The 12,552-nt window shown below is 29.3% G+C and overlaps 2 protein-coding genes across 3 annotated transcripts in view; one reads left to right on the top strand and one right to left on the bottom strand.

Annotated features, from left to right (window-relative positions):
• The window catches only part of Esp (Epidermal stripes and patches), a 158,328-nt gene extending 153,449 nt beyond the window's left edge, over nt 1-4,879 (bottom strand). For both annotated transcript variants that reach the window (XM_067047271.1, XM_067047274.1), the window contains exon 1: nt 4,793-4,879. The gene's annotated coding sequence lies outside the window, so the exon portion shown is untranslated. The remainder of the gene's footprint in view (nt 1-4,792) is intronic.
• A 7,513-nt stretch (nt 4,880-12,392) lies between these two features.
• The window catches only part of LOC106692661 (zinc finger protein 431), a 30,446-nt gene continuing 30,286 nt past the window's right edge, over nt 12,393-12,552 (top strand). The window contains exon 1 of the mRNA XM_067047290.1: nt 12,393-12,417. Within this exon, the coding sequence (XP_066903391.1) occupies nt 12,393-12,417 (25 nt within the window). The remainder of the gene's footprint in view (nt 12,418-12,552) is intronic.

Here is a 12,552-nt window from a genome sequence, read left to right as displayed (position 1 = left end):
GAAGTAAAGAAAGGGGAAAACAGAAGGGCAAGAAAGGGGAAAACAGAAGTAAAGAAAAGGCCCTGGCAGACGCGGAACTATAATTATTTAAGTATTTTCAAGCAATAGCATATTTTCTTCCACAGCTTCAAATTGAGCCAAACTTCGATAAAAATTCTAATAATGAAAAGAGCGGTTTATGGACACTAATTTAATGCTAGTTCTACGTGTTTGCCACTTATCGCAAACCCAAAACTCATACAAATGCTTGCTAAACAAAGGAAGCAACGAACGGTATCTTCCCGATTATTACACTCGCTTTATTTGATTTTTATTTTAAAAAGGAGCAAAATAAAGATAGGGATTATGAACAATGGTCACGCGATTAAAAAATAAATCCTACAACTAAATCAAGAAGAAAAATTTCTAATTTTTAATTTCTTTCAATAATGGTATATGATGGTTTCGAAGATTATATTTACCTGGGTCAATTAATATCATTCACGGATAGAGGAGCAAAAGAGGTTCAGAGGAGATTGGCACTCGGTTGGAAAAAGTTTTGGTCCCTTAGACATATAATGAAGGGAAAAACAAGTATTGACCTTAAAAGGCAGGTCTTCGATAGTTGCATTAGCCCAGTGGTCACTTATGGATGCCAAGGATGGTCACTGACTAGAGCTCAGGAGAGGAAATTACAGTTGTGGCAAAATAATATTGGAAGAAGCATTGTGAATGTGAGGAAAAGAGATCAAACAAAAAATGCTTGGATCCAGAACAAAACAGGACTCACTGACACACTGAAGATGACAAGATTGAGTAAATGGAAATGGGCAGGGCAGTCGAAGCGAAGATGACAGATGGTCAAAAATTGCCACAGAATGAACTCACGACCTTCAAAGAAGAAGAGGATGTCAAAAGAAAAGATGGAGCGATATGTTCAAGAGGATGGCCGGACCCCTCTGGTGTAGAGCTGCTAGGGGCAGGGATGTCTGGAAGGAGAAATGGAAAGAACTCGCCTCCCAATAGGGCTGGTCACCCCGGGAAGTGCTGACTATTACTGTCCAAAGGGAAGACCTATGCAGGGAAGGTTACAGAAGAGGAGAGAGGGAGGAAGAAGAGAAAATTGATAGAATTTAATGTTTTGTCAACTATTATATTTAAATTTCTTTATTTTTTTTCTCTCTATCTTCTTTAAATGTTTATATTATATTTTTTAATGATTTAATTTAATTGCATAAATAAAAGGCTATTTTCATTTCATTTCATATGATGGTTTCAGACGACGCTAAAAAAAGACTATCATTTGCTTTTCCCCCCAACAAGTTTTTGTTGACCTACTTTACTAATATCCTCATTCTGTTTTTTAATTTTTAGTCAATACAAAATAATTTAATAGAATCGATAATATTTTTTCTTATTCTTCAGAAAGAGACAAATCGATTAGCATAAAAAAATGTATTCTTTTCTAGCTACTCCCCAAAAATGCATAATTTTTGTATAATAAATAAATAAACTTTATTTTTTACCAACAAAATCGGAACAGCCTAAGGTTATAACCTTCTCGGGGAAATCCTGAACATTTAGCAAAAAGCTCCATTAAAATCGGATGAACGGTACGGCAGTGCATAAAGTACGAACAAATATTATGCTGGGTATACACTTTTATCACTTGTTGCAAATTGTAAGATCTGAACAAATGCTTGGTAAACAATGAACGCAAAAAACATTGCTATCCACACGTTTGTTTTGTTCTTTAGACTTTTGTCGGCAGTTACATTATATTTTCAATAAAAAGTAACTAGGAAACTTAAATCAGATCATATTAATCAATCATATTAATTATGAACGAAAGTACTAAAAATTGGCTAAACCTAATTTTAAATAATATTAAGGGGAAAATGTACATAAGAGTGAAATTTGAAATGCGATTAAATGTTAATTTTTTTTTATGTTTCAAAAAAATTAAAATAAACCATAAGTGAAAAATAAAAAGTCAATATCATTAAAAAAAAAATTTCTTCTTTTTTTGATGTTTTGAATTGCCTGTATTAAATAATTTTACCATAATAATCATCATTGATCATCATTAAAAAATCTGATTAATCAACGATAATATACATTGAATACATCTGACGATTCTTAAGTGATCAAATTATTTATTAAATCATTTAACTAAACCTATATTGAAAATCTAAATACAATATGAACAGTGTTTATTTTCACTGCTAATAAATATTACAATTTTTTTTTTTTTATAAATTTAATATAAATACCTCAGTGGCTAACAGACTATGAATTGAATCCAAACACTGCTTAATACCTAGAAGATAACAAAAATTCATATAAATAGTACTCCATAACCTATAAATTCAACTGCCGTTCTTCAATTTTTATTAAATATTTGTAATTTAATTACCCAAACATAGCATGATAAATGATGTACTTATAAAATGAACCGTTAAAGTTAATTGACAAGATTCAAAAAAAGTATTTACACGGAATCGATAGAATTTTAAAATATACAATCTTAAACAAGAGTTAATTATTGAATCCAAAGGTTGAGGAAAATCTATAATTAATTTAAACCCGGAGAGTACAAATATTAATCTGTTGTTAATTGTAAAACAATGCAAACTGAACATAAACGCGTAGATGTAACACAAGCGCTCTTTGATTTGTGTCTAAAAACCGACACTTAACTGCTCTACACGAATTAATGCCAACTTTTACCAACTAATCCAAAAAAAAACTCTTCCACAGGATTGCACATGCGCGAATTTGCCATGGTTTGGCAAACAAGTAGATGCACCTTTAGATATGCTCTTTACCAAACGTATGACTTGACAACGATTAACGTACAAACATTAAAAAAAAAGTTCTACCTTTAGAGCAGCAATGTGTAGGTATAAGTATATATAAAATATCAATTAAAACACTTTTTTATATTTCTGATAAATTAAGAGTTAAACCATAAATGTAAAATATAAACATAAATAATAAGAAAACCTAGAAGTTGATATAATGTAAACGTTTTCTTTATTTTTTTAAAGTGAATTAAATGATTGAAATTCAATAATCTTTGTTAATTAATTAATTAATCAATATTATTAATCATATAGTTTAAAATACCTGATTTTAAAGTGATTAAATTCTAATTTTTTTTTTTTTTTTTTTTCCGAACCCTCTAAGACAGAAATAAAATGTGAGTTAGTAGTGCATTACTGTGTAGAAAGAAAAAGTAATTCGTGTTGTGTCTTACCTTTTACTACCTTTGGTATTTAAAGGTTACCTGTTATATTTAATTTTACATATGAGCTATCCGTTCAGCAACTATTTGAGTCCGGAGGTGATTAAATTCTAATATTTTTTTATTAATAATTAAATAATAATCTTAAAAAATTAATTCAACGGTGAGAAACACATTTGTAAGCTATGAAAATAAGAAAGATATAAGAAAATAGTTTTTTTTTGTGTGTGTTTCCAAGTATTAAACTTGCCAAAATAAATAATTGAACTAATTTATTATGAACGAAGTTCAAAAATATTAATTTGCTTAACCTAATTTGAAATCAATGTACATGTACATAGGAGTGAAATTTGTAATACAATTAAATATTAATTTTAAGGTTCTTTTTTTTGTACTTCTAAGAAATTAAGAAAAAACCATAAGTGAAAAATATATAAAAATAATCGAAAACCTTTAAGTTTATATAATTTTTTTTTTTTTATGTTTTGAAGTAGGCAGGTAAATAATTGAACTTAATTTTTTGATAATTAACTAATTACATTAATAATCATATCTTTTTGTTTAATAATAATTAAATAAGAACCTGAAAAAATAAAAATCAATGAGTGATTAACATATTTGTAAGTTAATAAAATAAAAAACAGGAAAATAATTGTTGTTTTTTTTGTTTCTCTTGGTATTGAACTTATATTAATTTCCTAAACCTAATTTGAAATTTTTGGAATGTACGTAGGAGTGAACTTTGTAATACAATTAAATGTAAATTTTAATATTATTTTTTTATATTTCTAAGAAATTAAGAGTTAAACCATAACTTATAAATTTATATAGAAATAAAAAAAATAAAAAAATTGAAGTTATTTATTATAATATTGACATTTTTTTTTTTTAATTTCCTGCCATAAATAATAGAACTTAAATAATCTTTGTTAATTAACTAATCAACATTGACAATTAAATATTTTAAAACATATGATATCAAAGCGATTAAATTCTAATAAATTGCTTCTTTTTTTTTTTAAATAATCTTAAAAAATAAAAATCAGAGGTGAGAAGCACATTTGTAAGTTAGTAAAATAGAAAAATAGTTTTTTTATCTGTCTCCAAGTACTGAATTTGCTCAAATAAAATAATTGAACAAATTAATCATATTATAAACAACGAAATTGCTAGAATATTTATTGGCTAAACCTAATTTTAAATCATATTTAGGGAAAAAATGTACATAAGAGTGAAATTTGTAATGGGTTAAATATTAATTTTAATATATTTTTTTTATATTTCAAATAAATTAAAATAAACCTTTTTTTTTTTGATGTTTTGAATTGCCTGCATTAAATAATTATACCATAATAATCATCATTGATTATCATTAAAAATAGTGATTAATCAACGATAATATACATTAAATACATCTGATGATTCTAAAGTGATCAAATTATTTATTAAATCATTTAACTAAACCTATATTGAAAATCTAAAGACATTATGAGCAGTGTTTATTTTCACTGCTAATAAATATTAAAATTTTTTTTTCTTTTTTAATTTAATTTAAAATATAAATACCTCAGTGGCTGACAGAGAATGTATTGAATCCAAGCACTGCTTTAATACCTAGAAGATGACAGAGCAGAGAAGAGAGTCTTGACAAACCTGAAGAAGAAGAAAACAGACACTCAGGAGAACCAAGCAAGCAACCACCACTCCTTCAATCCCCCCCCCCTCTCCATCTTCAACCAGTCTCAATAGTCCTCAAGGATTGATAACTTCATGCAACTACAGTTATAATGATCGTCATTCTTTTAACAAAAGCTTTACAGTCAAATTTATTTATTTTACTTTAACCAAGTCGAGTCCAATACTGGAATACAATATTTTTTTTGAGATGCTTAAATTGTTATTATAAATGGATGCTTAATCATGTTTTAAGAGAAAGAGCCAAAAAAGGTAACTTATTAATCTCAAAATTAGCTGGTGTTTTATCAAATAGTTTATCTTCCCGACTTTGAGATTATAAATAATAATGTTAAGAAACTAATAATCAATATTTATAAAAAAAATGTAATTTTTTTAAATCCCTCATATATTATTCAGATATTCTCATCATATTTTATTAACTCTCCGACATTTCAGCCCTTTAGCCATTATCAAGGATACAACCTAAAATTTTCATATTATTAACAAATAATTCGACTTACTAATATTTCACCTAATACACCTTATAAATGATTTTTCACATTCACTAAAACAGTTTATTTTAGAGGAAACACTCAAAAGTTAGGGAGGTAATAAAATATGTTGAGAGTACAGGATCAAAAGAATTTGCATTTTTACTATGGTTAACCATTCTCACACAATTAATAAAAATACATTATATGAGAATCTAATTACTATTTAGTTAAATAATCCATAATACCAACTCATTTATTCCTATCTCAACCATTAGCTATAGTTTACTCCAGTAATACCGCCATCTATAGTAGGTGAAGACAAACAAATATTTCGATATAATTTAACAATTTTTCAATCATTTTTTTAAAAAAATAAATAAGTTTTTTAATTAAAGAAAATAATTTTGAGCTGATGTACTTAGAGGAAACATATAAAATATTAGCAACTAAATGAAACAGTATAGAAGTATTTTTTAAATCTCTTATCCAGGCTTAACACTGAAAATTGAAAACAACACTTCTGAATTCATATGTTTTTTTCCTGCTGGAATGTTTAGGGGATACTGTGACATCATAGCATAAAATCAATTAGTTTCATTTCTAACATTATTTCATTTTTAATATTATTTTGTTGTATGTTTTAGTATTGTTGGGTAAGTCAACATTTTTACATTTTTTTAAATATGTAATAAAACTTAAATTTATAACTATAATAATTCACCTTGTTCAATGACTAGAACGGAAAGGATCAAAGTTCAAAGTTAATTTTTCATCTTAAAGCAGAATAAGAGATTTAAAAAAATTATACAAGTTAGAAGGAGTACACCTACCTTTTTTTGGTTGTATTAGAAAGTATGAGTTCATTTTAAGTTTTTTAATTTAAAATATAACAGATAAAAATTTGAAAAATATAATAGCAAAACATATTTATGTATTCATTTGATTAATATGTACTGCAAAAAAAGTATTTGCACACTAGCTATTCTTATAAACTTATTTTTATTTAATTTATTATTTTAATATGGGAGTGGGTAGCTCAATGGTAAGGCACTTTGCTGCTAAATCCAAGGACTGGGTTTGAATCCGGCTGTGGTAGATCATTATTTTTTTTTTCATTGTACCAGTTAGTCAGAGCAGATTCGGGGTCCACCCAGCCTCAATAAGTGGTAAAAATCTGGATTTTGACCAAATCACCTCCTTGCAAAACCATTGATTTAATAACCTTACAAAGTAATACACCCTGACTCTGCATGGATTCTAGATGAGAGTTGTTGGTACAGATTTAATTTAATATTTTGTCCACATACCTTTGGCACATAACGGTTTTCTTACGTCTTTTAATCAATTTTGTGTGAGATCCACTGACGAATTATTCCAGATGTCAAAAATTATCTCCCTTTAAGTGCCATTTGCCTTTTATTGATGTTTAACGCATTTTTCTGTCCAAAATATGCTACAAATTTTCAATAGGGAACAGTATGCTTGGGATTATTGTTCAGCTGAAAGTAAAAACTATCCTATTATTCTAAAAAAAAGCCCTAACTTTGCAGCAATCGCAGCCAGGTTGCCTCTTAACACTTCCACCAAATACCATATGTAAATTATCATACCCATTATATACCATACAGCCCCAAACTATTATATTGCCTCCACCATGCTTAACCATACTTAAAATATTTCTTTATAATTTTTTGAGGTTTATTACTTCCATCATTTTCAATAAATTATTATTTATTTATTCATTAACATTGTACAACGTTTCGGGACACACCGTCCCATATTCATGTACTACAAAAACCTCATGATTTCACATGGGAAAATCATGTCCTCCATTTTTGCATCTTCACTTCTCTGTGGCATAGCTCAAGTGAAGATGCAAAAATGGAGGACATGATTTTCCCATGTGAAATCATGAGGTTTTTGTAGTACATGAATATGGGACGGTGTGTCCCGAAACGTTGTACAATGTTAATGAATAAATAAATAATAATTTATTGAAAATGATGGAAGTAATAAACCTCAAAAAATTATAAAAAAATTGACTCACCAGACTTCCTAGAGAGATAATCCAGATTAAAATATTTTGTTTTTAAAATGCTGCATTTTTTCTTTGCTATATTGTGGAAACACATACTGGCTTGAAAAGACCAAACTTACTCTCATCAGAAAAAAATATTCTGTTTCCAAAAGTCTAGGGCCTTGTGTTCTTTTGAAGACTCCAATATTTTTCTTTGGGAAATTTCACTAATGAATGGTTTTTCTAAAGATCGCCTTCACCGTATACACATATTGTAGAGAACGTTACTTGCAGTCTGAGCAGCGACAGACTTTCTTGAATATGACGCAATGTCAACCACCAAATTTTGTGCACTAACAGAAGGCGTTTTTTATATAGCATCTTGAAAGATTCTTCATCTCTCCCTTATTGTGAGGACATGTGGGCAACCTAATCAGGCCTTATGTTCAGTGGTTTCAGTTGATTCTTTTTTCTTTACAATATACCAGACCACTAAATTCAACTACCTCCCGATTTACTGGTAAACATTTTCCACACTGGCGCCTCTATTTGTTCCCTAACTCCAAGTGGTATCTCATTTGTATGAAGCCTTTATTTGTGGACAAGTCTAAATCACTAGTCAAGCTAAAGGAACATTCATAGTACAGAGAGGATTTACAGGAGTACATGAGGACATAGGCCTCAAAACCGGCTCAAAGGTCATATTTAAAAATGCAATCATCCTCATTATCATATAGAATGCAAGTGTAAAAATACTTTCTATCTTTTCGGAACAAATTATTAAAATTATAGAAATTGTATATAACTTTTTTAAAAGAAATTTTTGTGCTATTCTATTTATATTATTTTTATTTCTGAAAATGTACATTAAATAAAATTGAAATGTACCCGTATTTTCTAATACAATCAAAAACAGAAGGTGTGCAAATACTTTTTTTATCTACTGTAGAAGTAAGTGATGGCCTGAGTGGATAAAGGTGTTATGTGATATTGTAGTAAAATAGAGATTTTCATCTTAAAGAGAATTTTCAACACTTCTTCCTACAAGGGACCTTGTTTAATTTTATAAAGCATTATAGAATGATAGTTTTCAGACATAAAAACTAAATTTTCTAGTCTGAAAGAAGAATAACTAATAAAGAGGTGTAGATAGTTGACCGTAGATTAATGATTGGAGAAGTTTGTTGGGGGGTGCGGTCAGCAAAGAACAACGTAAATAAACAAAACCATATTTATTTATTTTATGCCGACTCAGGTCGAAACGTCGGCATAAAATAAATAAATATGGTTTTGTTTATTTATGTTGTTCTTTGCTGACCGCACCCCCTGACAAACTTCTCCAATCAATAACTAATAAAATATGTTCCACACTATGTTTTTCTTCTTATAATAGACATTATTGTGAAAATTATTTACTACTAATATCTTTACTTGATATATATTTTTCACTTTGTTTAAAATTGAGCTTTCAGTCTGGAACAGGAATAAATGAGCATTAAAATGTTCTCAAATTTATATGTTCATAAGAAAACACCTTAATCCATTCAGATCTTCATCAATCATAAAAATATCAAAAACGAAAATTACAATAATATACACCCATGATAGTAATGAGTAATCATAAATTTTATTATGAAAAATTGAAATAACACAAAAAATAAGAATGATATTTATTCACACCTTTGGAAATGCAGGCATTCGATTTCTATTAATGTACCAAACAAACATATCATAAAATGTTTGAAGGAGATGGTCAGGGCTGCAATCGAAAAGGAAGAAAAAATAGTAACCTGCCGACATTCTGACCTAAGTTGCAGGCCTTCGTCAGGGCTAAAATAAAAACATACAAAGGTAGAGTTAATGAAAGGGTAAAAGAATGGTATAAAAAATATGATATAAAACTGCAAAGGAGGAGGTGTATAAACAATTAAAACATTTAATTAAAATAATAAAGAGGATAAATATTTTTTTAAAAATATTTTAACTAAACTAATAAAGTGAAGAGATATATAAAAATATATATTATTTAAAAAATCTGTTAATTTAATTAAATGAGGAGACATAATAACAGTTAAGAAACAGTATGGTAAGCGTAACAGGTAAATTATTACAACAGATTACATAAAAATGGAATGTAAAAGGAACAATCTGGGACAGGTAAAAGGTAGAAAGGAGAATAAGAGTTTAGAAAACAGGATTTTGCAATACAAAAATAATAAAGATAACTCATAACATAAACTAATTAGAAAATAATCAGACAATAACATAAAGGAGAGTAATAAGAAGTAAAGAAAATGAAAAATACCTGTTAGGGGGTAGTATAAACAGTGTACCTCTAATGGCAGTTAGAGAAATAGCAGGGGAGGGAAGGCAAGCACAAAAATTAGGTTGAGTATAAATATATCTTATAAATAAATCCAGAATCAACCATGTGTTTCATCCTTCTTTAAATGAAAAAAAAATCTACAAAAAGAAGTGAAATCAACTCCATTGTAAAAATGGAGCCAAAATTGTCAGCCACAAAAAGAAGTAATATCAAAAAGCTCCGCCAATGAGAGTTCTCCCGCCAACTCTGGCGCCTCGGTTTAGCGCGCAAAAGTTCACCTGAGAATGGAATCAAAAATGGTAAATAAAAGATATAATTACTCCTAAGATCTGTTGGTATTTTTTGTAATTATTTATTTTGTAATTATTACCGCGATCGAAAGACCTGCTACAAACAGTCATCCCACCCAATTTTAGCGAGGTATTATTTATAAATTATTTCTATACTTATTTATAATAGTCTATAAATTATTTCCTAATTTTATTTTAGGTCTCGAAGATGAGATGAGCTTCTTCTGTACTCATGGCCATATTGACCCTTGACCAAATAAGAACTTGGTTCAGGGAGAACTTTGGTGACGATGCCTTCCTTCATTTATTATATATATATATAATAAGTATCGGCAAAAGCAAAATCTTAAAAAAAAAAGATAAGAAAGAATAAGATCTGACACGCTTGTAATGCTGTAAAATACTGGGCTTATTGTTTTTTCCGATCCCTCTAAAACAGAAAGAAACAATGAATTAGTGAGTGCATTATTGTGAAAAGAAAGGAAATAAATCGTGTTATGTATTACCTATTACTATCTTTGGTATATTAAGGTTACCTGTAATATTTATTATTATTTATGAAATATCCATTCTGAATGGTGCTATTTTTAAATCCGGAGGTGAGGGGCCTCCTCGTGTAAGTGGGTTTATTGTTTTCAGTACATGTCTTTATATACATTCGATCAGCTGATCTACTCAGTCAGCTGACATCGAAATAAGAGCTGACTGTAATCCCCCCTCCCCCCCCGCCAGTTTACGAACAATCCTCGTAAACTTATGCAGTACAATATAATAACATATCAAAAATATAAAAACTATTTACAATATAAACAACTTCCTATACCAATACCACAGTACAAAAAAAAAAAACATCTTTTTACTCCTGTTGGATCTCAACTTTCTATATAAGATCATCCCGATTTTGATCGCTCCCATCCAGTCTGTGTCCTTTAAATTTTCCTGCGCTACCCTCCTGGTTTTTTCCTTTTCGATTCTTCACTTTGCTTTCTCCCATAATTTTCTTCGAGAGAATGTGGTTATTGAGTATTTCTTCTCTGTCCGCTGTCGTGCCCTTATAGGACCTCCAATGGCGAAAACCCCGTAACTGTATGTATGAAATGATTAAAAGCCGCAATTGGCTTAGGCATAGCCACGTCCGGTTCTATGGAAACCCACCTTCCCTAGCAGGTCACACCCCACAATCACTTTGTATTCCTTCGACATTCTCCCTACGATTTGTACTGGTTCATGTTATAATTCAGCAGTGTCCGGTCGCCTCTCCGCTGACAACCCCTTCAGATGTCTCGCGTCTTCCTCTCTCCAGATTCCCACCTCCATCCACCTCTGTTCACTTGTTTCCATCCTCCTGTTTTCACTATGTCCCGGGGTGCGGTTAGAAAATAAAAAAATATATTTATTCGTGCCGACGTTTCGACCTGAATTTCAGGTCTTCAACAGGGAGTTAGGTCAGAGGTTTTGACTCTTCAGAAATAATTATTTCACAAACAGTAGTTGGTTTCAACCGGCTCGTTCGTGATCAACATATCTTTTATCATTTGGTGTTAACTTCATGGATGGTTATCACTGCTTTGTTGTAAGTTGAATATAACTAGTGAAAAACATTTCATAGTTATATTTAGAGTATGTTATGCCTTTTATCAAAATCCCTTTACCCTGTGTAGGATGTTAATGGCCCACAATGGGTCAATGGATTTATAAAATAGACAAGGAAGTAAGTTTCCAACAAACGGTAATACCAACAAACGGTAATACCAACAATCGGAATACCAACAAACGGTCGTTGGTTTGAAAGGGCTCGTTCATGAACGGTGTAAAAAGGCTAGTTCATATCTCTTATCATTTGTTGTTAAGCTACATGGAAGGTTATCATTGATGTCTTGTAAGTCTGATTTTAATTTGTTAAAAACATTTAATTGTTATATTTAGAGTATGTTTTGCCCTTTATTATTTTTCATTTATATTAACAAAACATTTTACTATCCTTTGTGGGAGTGGTCATCTCTCTACCCAAAAATGTGTTTTCTAAACATTGCTGAACTAATGGAATATTTAAATCATCAATTTGAATTTAGTCCAATAACACTTTGTTTATTATTTTTAAAAATAATTACCTATTTTTATGTAATAACTAGAAAGGTTTTGAGAAAGTTGTTGGACATTTATACCAATTGATACATAATATGTTGTTCAGAGTATTCAAACTGGTTGTTGGAATTAATAATTTACTTGAAAATTTAGCCAGATTAAGTTCCTAATTGTAGGCTATTTACATGTGTCTTAGATACTACATCTTCTGATGTATTTTATTCATTTTTTCAGTTATAAACAATTTTGGTATTTGATAATTTTTTTACCTAAAGAAATGCTCGATGAAACTTGTCAATCAGGTAAGTTTTTCTAGTAATTTTTTTTTTTTAATTCTATTTAGTTTTATGTAATGCTTAATATTTCTACTGTTTCTTGAATTTATTATTAAGAGATTGGTGTTATTTTATTTGATTTAATAAAATGTAATTTTATAT

This window comes from Halyomorpha halys, unplaced genomic scaffold (assembly GCF_000696795.3).
Source record: "Halyomorpha halys isolate HHAL.00 unplaced genomic scaffold, Hhal_1.1 Scaffold65.1, whole genome shotgun sequence".
Classification (NCBI taxonomy): Eukaryota; Metazoa; Arthropoda; class Insecta; order Hemiptera; family Pentatomidae; genus Halyomorpha; species Halyomorpha halys.
The sequence above is the reverse complement of the archived record's forward strand: the minus strand, read 5'-3'. Positions and strand labels throughout refer to the sequence as shown.